The following is a 22,392-nucleotide window of genomic DNA, read 5'->3' on the forward strand; positions in this document are numbered from 1 at the left end:
TCCATTTTAATCATCTGTATTACACCCTAATTTTTGACTTTTAATCATGATTATTATTGTTTTTTTATGAATAGAAATGTACAAGCAGACACGCAGGGCCACACAGTGTGTAGTGACTCAAGTTAAACTGCCTTTATTGTCATTGCATAGAAGCACAATGCCACCAGAGTAGGGTTGCTCTCCATTATAAATATAAAACATACATTCCACAATAGTAAAAGTACAATCAACTAAAGAGGGTTCTGAGGCAGAGAATATACAGGAAGTCAGTTTGAAGCGGCACATATTGATTGTCAGTTGTTTGTTGTGGGGCAGGTTATGTGAGGTGTGTTGCCTGTTTGGGTGGATTCAGAGTGTGAAAATACGTTATTGCCATTAGGCTTGAAAATGCACCTCTGTGAGTCTGTTGAAACCTTTTTTTTGTCTTGAATCTGAAGAGAATAATTATATATGATGCATCCTTTCGGATCGTGGTGAGAAAAAATAGTACGCTGGCTGCTGACAGTTTATTTTAAGTCTATATCATAAATGGGCGCCTGGTGTACATCGTCACATGCCTGTGGAGGTGTGATGATCACACGTGCGGTGTGAAGAAAGAACCCTCTTCCGAACCACGTGTAGATTTTTCAGGGGGAATCGGAGCGCGATCAGAGCAGCAGAAGATGTGTGTGGAGGGACGGGATGCGTCACTGGATTAGTTGCCTGAGAATCTGTCCCAGCCTCTTCCCCCTGAGCCTGCTGAGACGCCTCCAGAAGGGCACGACACTCGCGGCTTCGCTTTTCCCTCCACCAAGCCTTCCACATGAGCCAGCCAAGCCTTACCTCCCCACCAGGATGAAGAAAGAAAAGAAAACGCCCGCTTTGCTGTTTCTCCTGCTGCTTCACTTCACCTCGGGTAAGGCTCTACTCTTTTAATTTTTTTTAACCCACGTCTTGCTGTGTGGTTAAGACTCCTTGCCTTGCTTTTATCTGGTTAATCCTCTAACACTGAGGGCAGGTCCATCTTAGTGTAGACTGTCCATGCTGCTTGTGCTCCGTGTGGCTCAAAGTGTATTGAAGTCTTTGTGTTTTTCATCGTGTGACATTAAACCACAAATGTGTTTATAACTCCTCTCCTTCCCCTCTCCTGCTCTCGACTCCTGCCCTCCTTTTTTAGCAAGTGAGTGTAACAGTTCTTAGTTTGTCATGTTTTAACGCTTGATATTTAAAGTAGAACAAATCCATTGAATTAATCGTCACATGTTTCAATAGTGTGGAGTAGCTTTCTAATAGATGAGGTCAAGTCACTTCTTTTCATTACTCAGATTATGTTTTTGGTTTTTTTTACCCCAAAGGACAAACAGACTATGCCCCATATTTTTATGACAACGGTCCCAGCAGTACAAATGGAAACATGGCCTTGTTCAGCATCTCCGAGGATACGCCCATTGGTGAGTCTCACACCCATTGTTACTCTGATTTTGCAAGCGCTCGATGCTGGGAACATCACGTGAGAGGATGCTGATTGTCGTTAAACCTGTATTTCAAGTGCCTTGACTCTGAAAATGAAATGATCCCACCTTGCATCGAGGCTCCAGCTAATCACTAATACCTTTTGGATTGTGACGTACATCAGGGCTTACGGGAAGTAAACAATGCGGGCGGCGGCTCCACAGGCCTGATGACCAAATGTGCAGTTCCCATTCAATACGAGACGTTTGACACATGAAACAAAGGCTTTGCCGCCGTCTCAGTACGATTTTCTGTAAGAAGTGATACCTGTGGCAGCTTGCTCACTGTTTTGTTTTTTTTTTCCCCTCATAGGCACACAGATATATATCCTGAATGGGACCGATCCAGAGGGGGATCCAGTACGATACGATCTGGCTTATGAAAAGGGCACAGAAGAATATTTTAGGGTCGACCCTAAAACAGGAAATGTTACTCTAATTCAGGAGCTCGATCGAGAGGTGAGCCTGCACATGAAAGCTCTCGTTCAGAAAGAACAGGAAGCCCCTCGAATCAGAGTGACATTAAACATGTTCTTTTTACAGAAAGAAGGTGAAATCTCTTTGCTTGTCAGCATAACAGATGGTCGCAACAAAGTAAGTCTTTATTATGTGCTGTATTACATTCTTGTATATATACATATATTGATTAATTTATTGCATTGTTCTCCTGTAGATTGCAGGTTTTATAACAGACAATCCAGTGTCTTTTGTATTCATGTTATAGATCTACATTATATTTATGTAGCAATAAAGCACAACAAACATATTTTTATCATGTTTATAGATACAATAAAAGGAGCATAAGAGATTATATTTGATGCCATTGGTTTTTAATCCCGATCTGAATATCAACCAGTTTTCTTTCTTGTTGCTCTCAGGTCGTTGAGAGGGTCCGAGTGTTTGTCACAGACACCAACGACGAACCGCCTGAGTTTCAAAACCTGCCTTTCATCATTGACATTCCCGAGGTAAAATATGTCAAATCAACACAAATAATTTGATATATCGAGCAGTAAATACTTTGTAATTGTTTTGCTTTGCCAATATTAAGCCCAAAGCCAGAGGGAGCAATCAACCAAGTACTTGTACTTGTTGTACTTTATTAGACATGTCATCTTCCTATACTTTGGGATAACAACTTACTTTTACTCCCTACATTTAAACAGAATTATCTGTACTTTATACTACTTGTATTTTTAAAAGTGAGTCATAACTTGTTTTCTGTGACAATATGAATTAAAGTTGGTGTAGCAACGCTGACAAACATTGTATTATAATAACATTACTTATAGTGTGTTTTTCCTCACATAAGTAAATAAAATGAATCGTTAATTTTACTCCCCCTTCCCACAAGTATCTGAATTACACTTAAGCAAAGGATTTGAGTAATTTTAGCCACGTTCCTTGAATCTGAAGAGTCAGAAAACAAAAGGAAAATCATTGTGAATAAAGTGAATGTTACAATGGATATTTCTGTTATATGTTCAACAGGATACTGCTCCAGGAAGCAGCATCTACAAAGTTCAAGCAGTGGATAAAGATATGGGCTCTGGAGGCAGCGTTTCATATTATCTACAGGTACGTTTACATCTTTGTTTATCTATTTGCACAGTCGACTCCAGATAAGCACCAGTAAGTGCTCTCTTGACATGCACTTACACTTGTAAAACAACATGGGTGTAATTAGCGATCTCATCATCGAACTCTGTTTTTTTCTTTGTCCTACTTGCACATAGTTTCCAGTTGAATTCACACATGCAGCTTGTTACGCGTTGTCTGTTACAACCCTGGTCTGAGAACAGCTTTAACCACTCACTGCCCAAAATATTGTTAATATTTACAGGACAGGTTTATTTTACACCTTATTTTATTTCGAAAACTCATTTTTCTCCTTGTAATTTGTTTGGAAATATCAATCTGTTTTTTTAACCCCTGTTTTTTTTTTTTTAGGCTAATCATATTTTACAATTTGTGTATCTTTTTATATTTTCCCCTGAGCCAGCAAGGCAAAATTGAAGAAAATGCTGAAATATAGATAGAACCTTTTCTTGAGGTGTTGTTCTGTGGTATTTATTATCGAAACAAAAACAAAAAAATCTGAGTTTTGCCTCTTTGCTTAAGCAAATATTCTCTTTTTCCCAGTTATTGCACTTGATTGATGCAAAGTAAAGTAATTCTTTTCACATATAACCAAACAAATGTAATTATAAATTGTATTGAGTGCATTTAATGTATTTGTAAATGCTGCATTGTAGGACAGTCATATTAGACAGGAAATCTTCAAGATGCCCATTTAGATTTTTGGTGTGTTTTCTTTGCTTGACATAGTGAAATATGTCTGGTTTGGGTTAATTTTATGACATTTTGTCAGAGATTTGATTTCCTCACTGACATGAAACAGTGTATCCTGCACATATTTGAATGCAGTTAATAATCATCACTCCTGTAATATTATCTAGCTAGTGATGCTGACTCGTTTGGTATGGGCGTGTCACTCGGGGGTTGAGCTGACATCATGAGAGCTGTGCCGCCATGTGCCGCGAGGAAAAAGAGCATTCGGGTGATGTGTGTGGGGGGATTAATCTCATACCAGAGAGCAGTCTGGAAATGGTGTTACTTCAGTGGATTAAATTTCAATTACATTTGAGCAAGGCATTGAAGGCTTAATAGGGGCTTAGGTTTGGTCTGGGCCAACAGATGACAGAACAGCGGTTGTTACTGTTCATGTGTGACCAGCGAGTTAAAACTATTCAGGACGGCCGGGGTTGCGGGTTTGATTGTTGATCCTGACCGCGAAGCATCGGCAGAAGTAGCTTGACTGGAAATTTCCAGTATGAAATACAGCTAACTGTGTCACACATTTTATCATCAGACGTCCCCCTTTGCCAAGTTCACCATTGACGGACACAGCGGGATCCTCCGGGTCAAACCTGGAGAGACTCTGGACTACGAGACCACACCAACACACTTTGTGACGGTGGTTGCAAAGGTGAGACACCTCTGTTATCCTCTATGTTCAGGTTCAAATCATCGGCTGTTTTCTCAGGCTCCCGAAACACTTATCCACGTCATAATACTCGACTGCCCCTATTATTGAGATTTTTTACTTGGGAAAGTCAATATCAAGAGCATAAAGATCAAGTCCAGTCTGGAAAATTACAGAAAATATGAAAATGGCTCGAATGAGTCTATAACCCGGAAAAACCTTTCTCAAACAGCGTCGCTTTCGACACATTTATTTTGGTAGTCGTTCAAATTAAATCTGTTAAGAACCAGGGAGTTTTTCACAAGCGTGTCTGGTGTAGTGTTGACACCCGTTGCTCCTGCGGTGACGGTGATCGTCTCACTATGAGCGATAGGGTCGGTGGAAATGAACACTTTGCTTTGCTCGGGCTCATTTGTGTGAGTAACGAGATAACAGTCGGCAGAATTGGCCTCTTGAAAACCTCGGATTTATGATACTTGTCAAAGTTAACTTTATAATAACAGCAGTTACTTGAGATGCCAGTATCTATTTAAGATGCATCTCAAATTAAGATCTTTTGGCCTCATTTGTTCTCAGGACGGCGGCGGAAAGTACAAAGGGAAGCACCAGGTGTTGACGTCCACAGCGACCATAACAATCAACGTCATTGATAACCAGGACATGCCTCCATCCTTTGTGGGCACCCCATACTTTGGCTACATTTATGAAGTCTCGGTTCCTGTAAGTGTTTGTATTGTCTTCCTCTTGGTTGATGTTGCTTTTAAAAGTTAATGCTTACAAATATCTTCTTTTTCTTACTTGCAGGGCTCCGAAATATTCACAGTCTATGCTAAAGATGGCGACCAAGGCAATCCCAACCCTATCCAGTATTCCATTCTAAATGGTGAGAACAAGAGAACGTGTTGTTACAATCAGGATTCTCGAACCGTGATTGCTTAACTTTGAGATCCTAATCGTACTTTATGTGCACTTTCAGGAAGTGACGGCGTGTTTGACATAAATAGCACCAGTGGGTGCATCACTCTGACAACCTATCCGTCCCAGCTGAAAAATGAACTGTATGAAATTAAAGTCAAGGTAACACGATCTCTGAGTCATTACGTTGACGTGTGGCAAACACGTACCGCTTTACCCGAATGTGTTAATGTTCTTTTTCTTTTTTTTTTTGTTATACCTAGGCGTCTGAGATAGGACCAAACAACGAACCGTTGGATCACGACGTCACCGTAGTGACAGTGCGGGTGGTGGATCTCAACAACCATCCCCCAACTTTTTACGGAGAAAACGGACCTCAGAGCAAGTTCGAGGTCACCATGTACGAGCACCCGCCTGCAGGGGAGATTCTCCGAGGCTTCAAGATCACGGTCAATGACTCTGATCAGGTAAACGTGTTTCCATCTGAGCGTTTTAAACATGCGCGTGACACTACTTGTCTCCAATTTCAACAAACGCTGACAGGATATGTACACGTCTGCCTGAAGCCTGTGAAGTACAGACACCGTATAAACTATGTTTAGCAAATTAGCTCATGGATTCAAATTAATCGTGCAGATTTTCACACTCTTGCTCTGCTGAAGCAACCTCATTTTCCTTGTTTCCACCTTCGCTGTAATTCTCAGGGAGCAAATGCAAAGTTCAAACTGAGGCTGGTGGGACCGAACCGAGTGCTGCGAGTGGTCCCTCAGACAGTCCTGAATGAAGCGCAGGTGACCATCATCGTGGAGGATGCCTCTGGCATCGACTACGAAAAGGGGCCGACGCTCTCTTTCAAGGTCAGATTTCAGGTGGTCTATTGGAATCTGCTCTATGTGGATGAGTGGTCTTCAATGCTTTAAGAGCTCAAACAGTGGTTGAAGCCGTCAATGATGTGTTTGTTGGACCCATAACATTTAGCAGAGATATTCTCGTTTTCGCTTCTCACCAGGTGGTTTATAATTCAAATTCTATCTTTTTTGTCCATGCCTGACTCACACTATCTCACATGTTAAATGTGAAAATGTTCAATTGCGTGCTCCCCAAAGCACTGATTAATGCAGGGATGTTTTTATTTGTCAAGTTCTAGATTATTACACAAGAACATCACTTAAATGGTTCCATGGTTGGGTTTTGATGATCTTCGAACCAATGTGTAGGAATTGTCCACCATATCTGAGACACATCTGGGTAATAATGCTTACCACTCTAATCTGGTTCAATGAAGGGCTTTAGGGTTTTTTAATGTGGGGTTTGCATTTTCTCTCTGAGCACGGTCAGGTTCTCTACATTGGACATGCTGTATAGGTTATTTGGTGGCTCTAATTTACCTGTAGGCATGAATGTGAGAGTGTGGTGGACTGGCAGCCCTTGTAGGGTCTTTTGTTCAGTCATCTCCAATTTCCTTAAGTTAAATGGGTCATATAATGCAAAATTCACTTTCTAATGGTTTTGCAACGGTAATAAACGTTCCAATACCTGGGAATGACGCGAAGTGTGTCCCAAGTATGCGTGCCAACGAGCGAAGCACTAATCAAACCCTATATAGTGTCATTGGGGGTTTAGCCAATCCCGTTAAAGGCAGGCTCTCCCTTTGACTTCTCCCACAATTAGCAAGTATTTCCTCCTCTTCCCAAGATGGGCATGTGTGGGCGGAGCCAGTCCACCTCACAGAGACACAGCGGATTCTAAGTGCAGCTCCTATGATCCAATATTCAAATGCCTGAAAATCAAGGAAAAGCTGGTTTTGGGGCGATAAACTTTGAATACAATGATTTCGGACCAACGAGACCATGTGAAAGTCTTGAAAAGCTGGATAATATGACCCCTTTATCTCCAAGTTAGACAGAGATTGAATAGAAGTTGGATGGATGATTATTACACTCCATGCATTTTGTTTACTATATTGTAGAGACATGTAATCTGTTTACATCCTTTCATTTAGAATGTGACCGTATCACAAATTAGTGGCCCGTGTAAGGCTTTGTCTAGTTTGTGAATCAGGTAATTGATTGATCCACTAAGCGTTTATGTGCTAATTCAATCACTTTGCATGTGACTCCCCGCAGCTGCTGGCAGTGGAGATCGACACTCCCGAGCGTTTCAGTGCCACAGCTGACATCGTCATCAACCTGCTGGACACGAATGACAACGTCCCCAAATTCACGTCGGAGTATTACATCGCCCGGGTGCCCGAGAACTCTCCTGGAGGCTCCAGTGTTGTGACCGTGACAGTGAGTCAATCACCATTAAACTCCACTTTAACCTGGCCAAAGTGATTATATAATCCACCAATCCTTCGATGAATGCATATTACTCAGTGCAGTTCATTATATGAAAGCACGTTGCAGCCCACCCCAAAAAACAAAAACAAAACACAGCATTCCCTGGCTTTTCCTGTCCTTTGCTGCTTCTGGTTATGACATTTAATTTCGCCATGTCACATTCTGGCATGTGCTCCAAGTAATTCCTCATTGAGAGGGATTATTAATAGAAGCGTTGGCACGTTTGACTCGTGCTTTCCATTAAACTGTGTGTGCCCTGGCAATATGTCGAGGTTGCATCATGTGATGTAAAAAGCTTTAGTTTGCTTCAAGGTCAAACATGCCGACCTATGCTTCCATCCCCACTCATCACAGTAAAAAAAAAACTCCACTCACAATACATGAGCTTAAAACCCCAGCTGGCTATGCACAACAGGGTTTATTAAAAAAAAAAAAAAAAAAGCTTGATGGACCTCATGCAGTCACCTTGATTGTTATTCACTAATATATGTTTATATCTATGTAAAGTCACGGTTTACTAAGTGCAGGCTGTATAAGCATGAAGTGTATAACCTCTGTGTGTGTTTTTTTGTTTTTTTTTCCCCCCCAGGCAAATGATCCAGACTCGGGGACTTGGGGAAAAGTCAAATACACGATTTATGGATCAGGATCAGATTTGTAAGTTAAAAACCTGTCGATCCTGCCAGTTTTTGGTTTAGTCTGACCAGATATTTAACTCCTGCTGTTCCGCTGTACACATCTCACAAAGCATAAAGTTGCTCAGAGGGTCATGGTGCGCTCAGCCCAATGGGGCGTCTCTCCGGCGTCAACTTTGTGCCTTTGATGGAGGAGACGCACAGGAAACCAGCTTGATTGGCCCCTCTGCTGCACAAACAGCTCGCTTGTAAAATGGCTGCAAGATGCTGGCTAATCTCCTAATTGGATTGGAGGGTTAAAAATAGACAGCCTGGCTGTCTCACGTCGGCAGAGCCAATTAACATGCAATGTGACAGCTGGAGCCTCAGAAACGGAAGCTTTGAAAAGCAAGGCAGCATGCAGTGAGGGAAAAGTGAGAATTTATGCCTGTCTGCAAGCAGCGACCAGACTTAATTGTGCGAAAATTATCAGTTTCAAAGCAACTTGTGAATTTTCACAGTGGAAAACAAGAGTGAAAGTCGGCTGAGTAAGATGGCAGCGTCGATGTTAAACTTGAAAACACACAAAAAGCACTTCAAACTTCAAGATATTGAAAACATTTTTGGGTGTAGAAGAGCACGCACACACACACACACACACACACACACACACACACACACACACACACACACCACACACGCATATGTGTGAGTGTGTATATATATATATATATATATATATATACACACAAGAATACACCAGTTTAATCATTTGTGTTGACACAGATAAAACAATATTATTTAAAAACGTATTTTAGAAAGACTTGCATTTTTGAAAAGGAGACAGGAAGTCTTAACATTCAACCATTGTTTGTAAATAAGTCAACTTCAGTATTGATAGCTGTTACTGTCACCTGCTTTCATCCTTTCACTGTAACTCTGACTAATACTCATAAAGTTTAAAACAAAAAAGAAACAAATAAATGAGGAGGTTGTACAGATTGTGTTTGATTTTGTGCTTAAAAGCAGGAAGTAAAAGTTGCTGCAAAGCGTTCCTTCTTCCTTTAAGTTATGCAACATGTTTGTTGATCTTAAATATAATAAACATTAAAATATTAAATAAACTATTAACAAACAAAAAAAAGGTTTTTATATTTTTTTACGTAAAAAGAACAAAAAAAGTATTTTTTATCTTCAAACCGGATTTAGATTTAAAGTTAAAGTTTGTTTCTGTATATCGATGAATAACCCCGATTATTTTGGGTCCTCGCCATGTTTCCATTAGTGAAACACAGACACCTGTCTTGAATCTGTTAATATGAGTCACGCGGTGATTCACAGGGTTTATACACATGTGACGGTGACTCACGCGCCGCTTTGTCTCGGATGCAGGTTCTCCATTAACCTGTGGTCGGGCGTCATCTCCACGCAGCCCTGGACCAGCCTGGACGCAGAGGTCAGATCGAAATACAACTTTTACGTCAAGGCTGAAGACTCGGAGGGGAAGTACAGTTTGGCCGAGGTTTTTGTCACCGTCCTCGACATGAACGACCACTCGCCAGAATTTTACGACAAACTCCTCGAGAAGACCATGATCATAGGCACACCTGTCAAAGTCGAGGTACATCAAGCCACTTCAACATCCCCTCGGACGGGGTGCCCAGTCTAACCTGCTATTGTATGTGTTTGGAAATTCGTACCGCTGGTTTGTCCCCGCCATTGTTTTCAGCAGTAGTGGCAACGTTTCTCGACTGTCATATATTTACAGCAACATAAGGGAGGGACAGAAGTGAAAAGGGGGAAGGATGCACAGAGGAGAGGTAGAGAAGGCAAATGAGGTGAAGAATCTCGATTTAACTATCCAAAGCAATGTTCACAAAGGAGATGAGGAAGAGTGTGCCGGCAGGATTTAATGCATGGGGATGAGAATCAAGGTGTACAAGGAAGTAGTTGGACCTGCTGTGCTGAACGGTTTGTGGATTCCAGAGAACATGCAGATGATCTGCCGCGGTGACGCCTCCAGGCAACAGCCAGAGAGAAAGAAGATGATTCAGGAAAAGTGAAAGACTCCTCGTTGTCTCTACTCAGACTCCAGTACTGTTTCTTCCAGGCGGTGGACGACGACGCGGAGTCTCCAAACAATGTCATCGAGTACTCCATCATGGCCGCCGACCCGGACAACGCGTTTGACATCAACACGGACACGGGGGAGATCCAGCTGAAGCCCTACATCAAGTCCATGGAGATCGTGCAGAACATCACCAGGCAGAAGGACTGCAAGTGGTCTCTGGTGGTGCAGGCCAGAGACCGAGGTTCCCCGTCCTTCAGCACCACAGCAGTGGTCAACATTGACATCACAGAGGCGGTAAGAGACCATCAGGCTCGCGGCACGCTTGCAGCGCTTCTTAGCCCAGGCATGAGCTGTAGTCTTCGGCAGTTTGCGGTGAATTAGTTGGCGATCATGCTGCTGTTGCTGAACCAGCGTCCTTCAGTTCTTCAGGCAGCCACATTACCATGACTTCATCTCTATACAGTACATCTTTATTACTTGATAAAAGCAACTGAAGCAAAAATAGTTTAACAGTAACAAAGATTTGTTCTACATTGTTTCCCAAAATTGTTGTTGAGTCAGATAGACTTGGAGTTGACTGATCGTCCTTTAAAGTTTTCATCCATTTACATCAGTCCCTCATTTTCTGATCCTTCATTGTTTTCATCATGCTTTCATCCTTTCACCCTTCACGATGATCCAATGTCTTTTGGTTTTGTTTCTGTGTTGTGTATCGTGCTTTTCAGATCAAAGGTCGAATTATTTCATACTTCATGGGCCTCAGCAAGCGTCCGCTGACTGTTTTTGGGATTCTTTTCAGCATGGTCACATCCCTCATTTCAATGACAATCTGCATATCCACATCCCTGTACTGTCATTCGGTGAAAAAGTCCCGAATCAACCCCGAGAGTAACTATATCAAAGTGATCCGCAGAATCAAGTGAGCTATAGCAGGCACTTAATTCATGATCACTCACCAAATGTTTACCGACTGGCTATGGTCTGTAAAAGAGTACCGGAGCACATATAAGAACAATATATTAACAGTTGTAATAAATTTATCATTTTTGTTCGTTTTTGTATTTTAACTTTATATTTGATTGGAAAAATATTAATTTGGTGGGGTTTTTTTTCTAATTGTGTACTTTTCATTTGTACCATTTTTATACTTCTATAAAACTTTCTAAATGTGTAGTATATGCACTTTTTATTGAGAGCATGACTCAGATGATTCGGCTGTTAAATTGACTAAGCCTTTTACTTTGGGTTTAGAGGTGGATTTGCTGACTTTAATCATCTTCCCTCCCTGCCGCAAACATGCATGTCACAGTTTTGGTTGTCATCCTTGTCAGAGGAATCCTAATGCACCGCACTGCCAGACGCACTCCCAACAACTAGTGTCGTGCTTAGTTGTTTCTTAGCGGTGCATCAGCAGTCTTGCACTGTAGGACCGAGGAAGACGAGCGACTGAGCGCGAGCGTGAAAGTGTAGACATGTTGTCCGGGTCTCCTCTGTCAGTGCTTTGTGCATCCATCTCTCACGCTTGCATGCTATGGCCAAATGCTGCATTATATGGCTGGGATTTAGATTCAAACTATCTTATTTGTGCTCTTTTACAGACTCCACTCAAGGGGCCTATGGCGGCCTTTTTAATGAAAAGTAGGGACAATCCTTTGAAAGCCCTAGGCATGGTCACTGTTGTTATTGGTGTGTTGGTGGGAGTGACTGTCTTGATCTCTACGGCTGTGTACATGCGCAACTCAAAGTCCAACAGGATCATGCCGGTGCGCCGCATCATAAAGCGGAGACCCAGGGACCACCAGGGCTGGACCTTCAAGTTGCCCGGCGTCAAATTCACCAACTCTTCGGAGAAGTTCCTCATCGGCGACCCGGCCGGCAGCCCCCAGCGGGACAAGGGCAGCCCCCGGCCAAAGCCTCGTCCTCCCACTGCTCCCTCCCTCCCGCCTCCTCCCCCCTCCAACACACGGTCCTGCGAGAGGCCGCGGGCGGTCCCAACAGTGTCTGGCGCGTTGGCCTCGAGAGGCTCCAAGAAGGCAAAGTCTGGCCGCCGCAAAGAGGGAAACATGAGCTCCGCTTTAGTGTCAGAGCTCAAAATGAGGCTGGAGCAGAAAATCAACGAGAGCAACCAAGGCTATTATTAAATATGTCATTCTCTGTCAGCTTTGTTGTTGCTGAATTTGACTGAACGACATGTGGAGATTTTCTAACTTCATGTGATGTCACACCAGGAAAGTTTACAGGTATGAACGTCCGAGAGAAACGGTAATAAACTGCATCTTACACAGACCTGGTTCAGGGAAGGAGGTGCAACAGCCTGCTGCGGTCAGAGATAACACAACCACACTGCCATCTTGAGGAGGATTACATCAGCTTAACAATAAGAAGCACCACTGTAAATTCACCAAGAGGAACATGTAATATTTTCAATGAGAGATAAAACAAAAAAAAGGATTTTTGCCCCATAAATCCTTAAAAAAAAGTCCTTGTTGCTTCCTGGAGCATGCAGTTGAATGGCACAGTCATGAAAAAAAACTAACAAAAAAAAGAAACACTGATTTTTATGAAGTGCTAAAGGACCTGTGTGTTAATATTTTTATGGTGTTTTATCAGCGGCTGAGAAGTTGCTTTTTTTGTATGATTACAATGTGCCACGGTAGATTTTCACAGTAAAAGAGCTTGCTTTAATTTATTTGAGTGAGTAAATGTAAGAGATGCAGAAAGATGCTTTTATATAACTACATGGGTCAGTTTTATGTGTACAGCATGACATTATTTCCATGTTTTATAGTCTACATATATGACAAGATTCCAGCTCTATCTTGCAGTAGTACATGCCATAAATTAACGCGTCAGGTTCCACTAGAGCCACTTGCTTGACATGTTCAAGCTCAGATTACCAGATATACAATCTGCTTGGTCGATTCCTTTGAGGATTCAGATATTTAAATGTTGACACGAGGTCAAACATTCAGGGTCCACGATGACACTTTCCATGTTATTCTTCAATGCCTTCAAATGTCGGCAAATAAAATGTTATCACAGTATCTAGTATTTGACTATATCTTAACTTATTACTGTTTTAAGTAAGTTAGGATCAACTATATATCTTAAATGTGGATTACATTTGCCTGGTCCTTCAAAGTAACATATTTGTACTGTCTTTGTACTGTCTTGATTTTGAATAAATATTTAAAAAATAGTTTTCACTGTGCTCAATTTTTTTTCCTCCCGAGTTGCTAAACTATTTAGTTTGACTATCAGATTGATGTCAAATGTCCTTATGTATATATATATATATATATTTGACATCAATCTGATATCCAAACTAAATAGCCTTCTATAGGAATTAAGTCATAGTTTAAATGACGAAATATTGCTATTCAGTTTTTTTTATTTATCTGCAAATATAACTTTATATGAAATCAAGCAGCTTTTTATAAAGGATCAATAAGTTATTGGGGGTTTTTTTTTCTTCAATTCTAACTTCTAAAACATTGCTTACAGTGACATGGTGTACAGTATAATGTGAATAAATTGGATACATGATAGGATATTCTCGTTTAAAAGGTTTTCCAATACAATACTGCCAAACTGACCAAAGAATTAAAAAATTATTAAAATGCTGGCTATCGCTTGTACAACATATGACCTCACAGAGGGAGTTCAGAGATGTCATTAAATGGGAATATCATGTCCTGCTGACAGGGACTCAGATAGAAAATCGCTTTAATCTGCTTACCAGTGTATGTATAAATGCACAGGGAAACACTGCTTATGTAACAAATCCTCTGAGCGATTGTGCTAAAAATCAGCGCATGTCTCAGCATTCATCTTTCAGTTCATTTTAATCCACAACCAACACATTTTAAGCCATGACTTGACCAAAAAAAAAAAAAAATCAGTCTGCAAAAACAATACAGACATTTGTTTTCAGCACAGTAGAACAATTTTCACAATAGAAAGTATCATTTTGTCTGATGATGGTGATGAAGAAATCTGTACAGTATTGTGTGGCGTCTTTAGTCCATTAAAGTACATATAGACTGTATATACATTCAGTATCAAAACATTTTCTATACAGTTATATTAACACAGATTTTTAGCAAATATTCCATATAAAAGGAGGAAAAAAGGCATGTTTTTATTTTATCAGACATATTTACACTCATGTTTTCTGCAACATTTTAACTATAGTTAGATTAAAATGTTAAATATTATATTATATAATGTAATGTAGGCAGTTTACATTTAATATCTGGTAAAGAAGAAGAACATATTGGAAGTATACTTCAATAATTGTATTGTGATAGAGTCATTTCTTTCTGAATCAAATATCCCATTAGCCTTCTCCTGCAGTTGTACAATGAAATGTATTTCTTCATGAGAGGTACAGTCAAACAAGCTGTGTGATTGAAATGTAATGCGAATACAAGTGTTTTACAGTCTTTACATTGTTTTTTTATTTCTGGTTAAAGAAATGTGGGGGGTAAAAATCACATTTGGTGAAATATTCATGTAATTTGAAATGTTGTATTTTTGACTTATTAAAAATAAAATGGCTTGAAATATTTCAATTCAAGTGTTATAAGTCTGACCCATATGGATGTTTCAGTGTTTTAATTGAATTATCGAAAATATACTTTCCCCTTGATTTTTGCATTCCAATTCTTTTTCGAGACGCTTCTGTACATGGCAGGCACAAACTTCCTCAGCTATGCGGTCTACCGCCATTATTCACAAATGACGTTATTTACATGCGTAGGTGCAGCTTATGGATTTGCTAGTACAGATGAGCTGCACTCCCTCCTTTGCACCGATCCTCCGACTTCCGCCTCTTCTTGGGTTTCTCGTCCGAGTCCCGGCACAGGCCTTCGTCGCTGGCCGCCTGCAGGCTGTCGAAGGTGCCCTGCCTCTCGCTCCCCTGCAGATTCTCTCCCCGCATCCTCCTCTTCTTCCACAGGTCCACGCAGCGCTCCACGCAGCTGAACCGGGCCTCCGTGGTGCAGGCGTACATGCCGGCCGGCACGGCCAGCACCATGGCGCACACGATCACGATGATGTGGATGAGCCGCTCTCGTTGCTCCAGCTCGCTGACGTCGCTCCCCGTCACGAACACGATGCACTGGCCTTCTCGCGGCGGATGGTTCTTCAGCGCCACGCACACCTCGTATTTGGTCACGGGAAGCAGGTCGCTGACCGAGTAGCTGTTGATGCCGGGACCGATGTAGATCATCTCCTTCCTGGGTGAATCGTATTTGCCAAAGTGGATCGTGAACCAGGTTTCTGATGGGTTCTCCGTTGCTGCATGCCACTCCAAGGTGATGCCGTAAACTGTCTGCTTGGCGATGCGGATGTCGATGTAGGCATTTTCATCCGACGACAGCATGGGGACAGGCGGGGGGAGGCTCGTGGAGGAATTGTGGGAGCTGATGTTGAGTGTAATGCTGACAGAGGAGTTCCCGATGAAGTTGTTAGCCATGCAGGTGTAGACTCCTTTATCTGCTAGGCGAAGAGCGGGAATCACCAACTGAGAGGTCACCGTCTCCTCGTCGATTTGGGTCTCTGTAGCTGCAAGGAGAACACATTGCTTCAGAAACTCGAGCACAGTCTGCTAACATGGTAAGGTAAGTATAATAGCAGTATAACAGTGTTTTTTTCTGTTTAGAAAATCTTGCAACATGAAAAATCACGTATACCTCTGTGCAAGTGCACTCAAAACAGGTTTACAACAGTTTAATGGATGGTATTCATATATTAAAAAAAAAAGAATCTTACCAGAAAATCCTCTTATAATCTTCAGACTGTACATCCAGTGGATGGTCGGGCTGGGCCTGGCCTTAACTAAGCATGTGAGTGTTGCATTTGCACCGAGAGGTAAAGAGATGTTTGTTTCTGGGGCGGAGGCCGCTGGCTTCATGCATGTTTTCAGCTGGATCTCGTGGAAAAACCGGTCTGCTTTGGATGCGGGTCCGGAGCACATCAGATAGGAGTTCATCAGAATGATGGGTGGGCCGACTGCCCTGATGAATTCAACAAACCCTTTGAGGCGGCAATCACACAACCAGGGGTTATCATGGAGTGCCAAAACCACATTGGCCACAACCCCTTCTTTGCCCCAGGATTTCTCAGCTGTTTGGTAAAGAGGCCAATTCGTGAAAACTTCTTTTGATATGACAGTAAGCTGATTGAAGGACACATCTAAATAGGTCAGTGCCGGTAAGTGTCTCAGGGCATGCTCGGGTAGCACATCCAGTCGATTGTGCTTCAGATCCAAGATCTTGAGTTTGGGTGTTTCCTGAAAAGCCGTCCACGGTACCGATTTCAACTTGTTTCCTTGTAGCCTCAATTCGGTGAGGTTAGCGAGCCCCTCCAGGCTTTTAATGTTCATGAGGGTGATGTCATTAAAGTTCAACCACAGGAACTCCAAGGCACTGACATGGGAGAACGATCTGTGAGGTAGCTCAGTCAGGTGGCAGTTTTCTATCCGGATTTTTGTGAAGTTATCTGGTATGTCTTCTGGTATTCTCCCCATGGAGGTTTCCATACATAGCAAAGATCTAGGACGGTGGATAAAGCATGTATTGAGAAGAGACACTCAAGTTAATCACGGATTCTATCTTTTACACCAAGATAAACAGTAACTATATAAATTTGTACACCACTATGATGTCTGTCTAAAGGCGTCAAAACAATCTGACTGAAGCTTCATTCAAATCAATGCTTCGGTTGGCCAAAACAGGTTTATGCCCGACAGGTGACCTACTTTAAAAAAAAATCTATAGTCTCTAGATTCAGTGATCACTTACCTCCCGACGTTTTCATCTGTACAGGAGCAACCAAGCAGACAAGTTGATGATCCAGGGGTGATGAGATACATGACTAAAGTGATACGTAATGCGACATCAAAGGGGTCCATGTTCCTGGACGAGCATGTGAAATCGGCCTGTGATGGCTGGACATGCCTGTGGGCTGTGTGGAGGAAAGCCTATTACCTTAATCTTCCTTGACGTAACACGTAAGACACATGACAGACAGGAAAGGTATATTTATAGTGATGGTCCACTTTGGATATTATTGTTGGGTTTGTATGAAATGGAAAAAAAAACATTACTATTTAGCATTTTCAATCTATTCCTGGTTTTATTTCGGGTATTTTTTTTTTTTTATTTAAGGTACAACGTCTCCAAAATGCTTTGCATCATTGTCACTGGATTCAGTCCTCCCCCCCGCCAATGCAGTGGCGCTGTCAGGACAGGAGGGCCATCTGTATTAAGTGAACCGGAGCCCGTCAGGCTTAGTGGTGCTAAGAGGGAGGGCTGCACAGGGACAGAGACAGATGTCTGGAAAGAGCTGTAATCTGACCTCAATAAGCTCAACATTGGTCGTCGCTCAGGTTGTTAAAGGCCGAATCAGCGAACGCTAAAAGTGTGAAAACATAACATCCAACTCATTGTCATTTTGATAGTTTTCTTCTTTTCTTTTTTTTTTTCCATTTCTTGTCCCAGCCTTTTTAAAAACTTAGTTAAGTGGCAAATTGAATCATTTTCAAACCAGTGATGTGTTTTCTTTTTTCGTTTTTAATTTTGTTTAATATATATATCAATGGATATTTCTATTTCCCAGGTAGAAAGCAATGTCTTAATCTAGCGTAGCAATAAACTATTGTTTTGATTAAAGATGTCACACAGGTAGTACGCTAAAGACACACATCAGCATGTCAGTATATTTGTAATGACTGTGCTAACATATATGATACCAAACAAAACTAAAGCTGATGTGAAAAGTAGCTATAAACAAAGTAAAAAATAAAATGGAATTCAACAGCATGCAATACTGTGTATTAAGATCTTTTATGTAGAGCACCATCTGGTCGCCGAGTGGTTGTCAAGATAAAAAAAAAATATATGTGTGTGTGTGTGTTATCCTATTAAAACAAAGTATATTGGTATTAGAGTTTTTGCAGCTGCATCATTACAGACCTGTATTTGAACCAACATTCACTTATAACTCTAATGCCGTACTTTTTAATATTTTGAAATCTCTATTTTAACCTACGACTCTAAATTCTGAGGAATCTTAATGAAAAATCACATTGGATAGAAATATGATCCAGCCTGTTACAACACACACCTATAACTTTGTGGATGTTTTTGAAAACATTATGAGCTGTTATGCTACATAGCCTGCCCTAAAATAGCTGTATCATCCACTTAAGCACTTTCATTTTACAGATAATTTGTATTGTCCACCAAATAAAATTGCAAGCAGGTTCCAGTTTTATGTTTTTTAATGTGTTTTGTTTTTAATTAAAAAAAAACCCCAACAACAACACAAAGTACATTCATACATACACTTATGTTTCAGGTTAGAAAGAGTTGCACATTATAAAACATACTGTATTTGAAGTTGTGGACCCAACAGTAAACCTGGCACATAGAAATGGTACTGACATACAAAATAGGCTCAACTGTTGGTTGCCTTGATACTTTGTGTTTCAAAGATTCAGACACAATGCAGAGGTTACATCCATCTTGGAAAAAACAAAATAAATATTGAATGGGCCATAATAACAGAGTTTCAAGATCAAAAGCATCAAGATATTGTCCCTGCAAAACATCACCACTCAAAGTGCTGGGTTATTTAAAAAAAAAGAATAAATTTTTACACATGTACACCATATTTCTATAGTAAAACTGAGCCACCAAGTAGAGTTTCCCTTTTTGCTTCTCCACCAAATAAATGGTGTTTTTTTTTTTTTTTCCCACTCATAGCAGTGAAATAATGTCATACAGAAGGTCCAGAGCCAACAGAGCTATCGGTCACTTGAAAGGAAGATCACCACAGTCTTTGAGCAGCACAACGGTTTATCCATTCATAATGCAGGCAGTTAGAAAACAAAGTGCGCCCTCTTGAAATTGAGGCATGTGTTTGGTTTCAGCAGAAGTACTCATTTGGTGGCCCTTCAGTCCTGGCGGTGGCCTCTGAGTCAACGCTGGACCTTGCCGAGAGCAGCCTGTTGGACTCGTCAGGGTTCAGCCGGGTGAGGTACTCGCCCTCCATCCCCATCCCCCGAGCCTTAGCAGTCGGGCCGAGGGTCTCAAACGTGACGTATGAGTCCTGCATTTCCTTGGTCTGTCTCCCCAGCAGTTTTTGGCAGCGTTTCTTGATTGCCCCGCAGCAAACAATCAGTGTCAGGGGGACGGCGATCACACACGCCACGGTGATGACCACCACGTTGATGAGCTTCTGGGTGCTACTGGCGCTGGCTGCTTCATCTGTAGAGAAGATTACGCACTGCTCCTTTTTCGGGATGAGGCCTTTGACGCAAACACAAGCAATGTACTTTGTCTTTGGCACGAGGCCCTCGATTGTTATGCGGTTCTTCCCGGCATCCACGTTGACCCGGCGCATGTCTCTCTCACCAAACACGGCATAAAGGACACTAAACTCTGTGGTGTTTGTGGCCGTCGGGGCTCGCCAGTTCAGCGAGACGGTGTGGTCCGTGTCGCCGATCACCTTCACCGAACGTACTACCCGCTTCTCCGGGGCTTGCTGTAAGGACGAGGCGTTGGCTGCCAAGTTACTCAAAGCATCCGGCGGCACCTCCACGGTTTTCTGAATGTCTGACACTTTGCCCGCCCCATCGGAGACGCTGTAGCTCTCAATCTCATACTTCCCAGTCACGCCTTTGCCGTTGAGAGGTTCTATGATGGGTTGGGCCGCAGCCGAGGTAGGTGGCGGGACATATCTGGCGATGAGCTTCTCCTGGTATGCTGCACGTCCAATGCCACCAGGTCTCTTCCCTCTCGCTCTCTTTGGGGCACCACCACCCACTTCTTCTGAGCGGATGGAGTCTGTGATCACCAAGGAGATGATGGCATCAGCAGTGCCCACGAAGTTGGTAGCTTTGCACACGTACTTCCCAGAGTCGCGGTAAGAGACTGCAGGCACGCTGAGAATCGACCAAATGATGCCCTCCTGTGAGACCTCTTCCTGAACTGAAAAATTTAAAGAGCAGACATCCAAAGGGTTAAGCAGATTAGCAACCAAAACACCAGTTAATCAAGTTGATCCGATTGACACTTTGGCCGGGACTCACATAAATGTTTTAAATTAAGTACATCTTGATTTAGTCCTGGCCAAAAAACGAACTCACTGGTGCCGTTAATTTTCTTGCCGTCGGCGCGGCTCCAGGACAGCTCGGGGATGGGAACTCCAACGGTGCCACAGCGCAGGAGGACATTGTTGCCCAGCGAGCTCCGAACACGAGCCACAGCCGTGTGCACCCGGGGGCCCTGGCACCTCTGCACCTCCGCGTCGGTGAACAGAACCCCCGACAGGCTCTCTGGATCGGCACACTTCAGCCGAGTGTCTATGAGCGCCACAGATGACGAGGGGGATTTCGGAAACTGGATCAGATCATACAGCCGGCAGTCGCACATCCACGGGTTGTCATGAAGACCTGCGGGGGAAACCAAGTGGGGCGACAGAGTGGCCATGAGTGAAAAGCATTAGCACAGTGTGTTAAGATGAAGTCAATTAGACCAACACAGAGCAGACAATGACTATAATTAGACTAATCCCTAACGCAGCTTTAAAAGCTGCTGGTGTCAGTGAAGTGGTCATCATGCAAGGCCGCTTTAAAAATATACGTTCAGTATCCTAAGATGTTTCGGCATTATCCTCACCCAAAATTAGTTTGGAAGAGTCGCTGTCTTGGGACGGCTTGACACTCAGCCACATCGTGAGAACGTCGCCGGGAACGGTCGCCAGGCTGTTGCTCGATAAGTCCAGATAGGTGATGTTCTTTATGTAGGCGGTGGCTTCAGTTGGGATGGTGGAGATCTTGTTGTTGTGCAAATCAAGGAGCCTCAGGTTTGGCATGTCAGTCAGAGACCCCCAGGGGAAGGAGGTGAGCATGTTTCCATCCAGCCTGAGCTCATTGAGGTTGTAAAGTCCCCGGAAACTGTCAGCAGTCAACGAATTCAGTGAGTTGAACGACATCCAGAGAAACTCCAGATTGTTGAGGTAGCGGAAGTTGTCACTGGAAATCCGTGTGACTGCTGTCTTCTCAATGCGCAGCTTCGACGTGTCAGTGGGGAAATTTGGGGGGATCACAGTAATCTCTGGGTCATTGCAAAGCACGCTCCTGCAGGAAATAATAATAATAATAATTATAAAAAACCACAATAAAAGTATATGATCATGAAAGTTTTCAGGTTAGTATTTGTTCTACTTTAAATCTTGAGTTTAAAAAGTAGGTTTCACATAAACAAGACACATTAATAATAATTGAATAAATATAATGTAGTTCAGTTTGAGGGGGGAAAAAACCTAGGAGCCTATTGTTTAGTAACAAGCAAAGAAGATTAAAGAGCAACTCCAAGTTAATCCTCCAATGCAGACTGACTGAATAGGGGGGAAAAGCTACAATGAAACCCAATTCTGCACGCAATTTACAAGAAAGAACAAAAATACCTCCACTACTGCCAGTAAATTCTGAATAAATTCAAATTATATATATTTTTTTTTTTACCTTGCTTTTGATCCGTCGCTCAGTTTGTGGAAGAAGCAGCTGCATTGTGCAGGACATGAACTGCCCATCGAGGGGGAAAAAACTAAAGCCAAACAAAAAACAGCAGTGAAATGTAGATTCATGTTTCCACTGCAAGCAACTAGTGTCACTATGCGACTAAACTACAATTTCGAAAGAAAAAAAAAAAAAAAAACAGGAGGGGACGATAGTGATCCTTCTAACGGGACTTCAGATGCATGGTGGTGGTTTGCAGGCTCACAGCTCCACACTGCACCGACTGGTCTGAATCCTCAGATAAAAAGGATAGGCAGGGATTAGAGAGGGACTTGGGTTATTTTCATTCACACGATTAGGCTATTGCTTCCTGGAAGCTGATAGGCTGCATAGTTTTCACTTTCAGTGTCAAAGAAACATTGACAAAACTGCTCATTAGATAGT

At 42.3% G+C, this 22,392-nt stretch overlaps 3 protein-coding genes across 3 annotated transcripts; 1 reads left to right on the forward strand and 2 right to left on the reverse strand.

The window, feature by feature from the left end:
• Positions 1-834: 834 nt before the first annotated feature.
• Positions 835-12,559, forward strand: LOC308146112 (cadherin-related family member 1a; the record flags this gene model as incomplete). The annotated part of the gene is made up of 17 exons (XM_080517766.1): positions 835-895; positions 1,335-1,430; positions 1,804-1,949; positions 2,034-2,084; positions 2,369-2,458; positions 2,982-3,068; positions 4,363-4,479; positions 5,053-5,196; positions 5,281-5,359; positions 5,453-5,553; positions 5,655-5,858; positions 6,096-6,248; positions 7,518-7,682; positions 8,323-8,390; positions 9,740-9,968; positions 10,458-10,712; positions 12,017-12,559. 17 exons carry the CDS (start codon positions 835-837, stop codon positions 12,557-12,559), a joined length of 2,589 nt encoding a protein of 862 aa, XP_080373892.1.
• Positions 12,560-15,198: 2,639 nt separating this feature from the next.
• On the reverse strand, positions 15,199-17,334 carry LOC308146034 (leucine-rich repeat, immunoglobulin-like domain and transmembrane domain-containing protein 2; the record flags this gene model as incomplete). Its single annotated transcript, XM_080517668.1, has 3 exons — positions 15,199-15,986; positions 16,194-16,975; positions 17,225-17,334. 3 exons carry the CDS (start codon positions 17,332-17,334, stop codon positions 15,199-15,201), a joined length of 1,680 nt encoding a protein of 559 aa, XP_080373794.1.
• A 2,018-nt stretch (positions 17,335-19,352) lies between these two features.
• lrit1b (leucine-rich repeat, immunoglobulin-like and transmembrane domains 1b) lies at positions 19,353-22,076 on the reverse strand (the record flags this gene model as incomplete). Its single annotated transcript, XM_080517763.1, has 4 exons — positions 19,353-20,416; positions 20,575-20,880; positions 21,107-21,567; positions 21,955-22,076. The coding sequence occupies 4 exons, from the start codon at positions 22,074-22,076 to the stop codon at positions 19,353-19,355; spliced, it is 1,953 nt and encodes a 650-aa protein (XP_080373889.1).
• Between the last annotated feature and the right edge of the window lie 316 nt (positions 22,077-22,392).

The sequence above is a fragment of the Blennius ocellaris genome (assembly GCF_963422515.1).
Source record: "Blennius ocellaris genome assembly, chromosome: 21".
Classification (NCBI taxonomy): Eukaryota; Metazoa; Chordata; class Actinopteri; order Blenniiformes; family Blenniidae; genus Blennius; species Blennius ocellaris.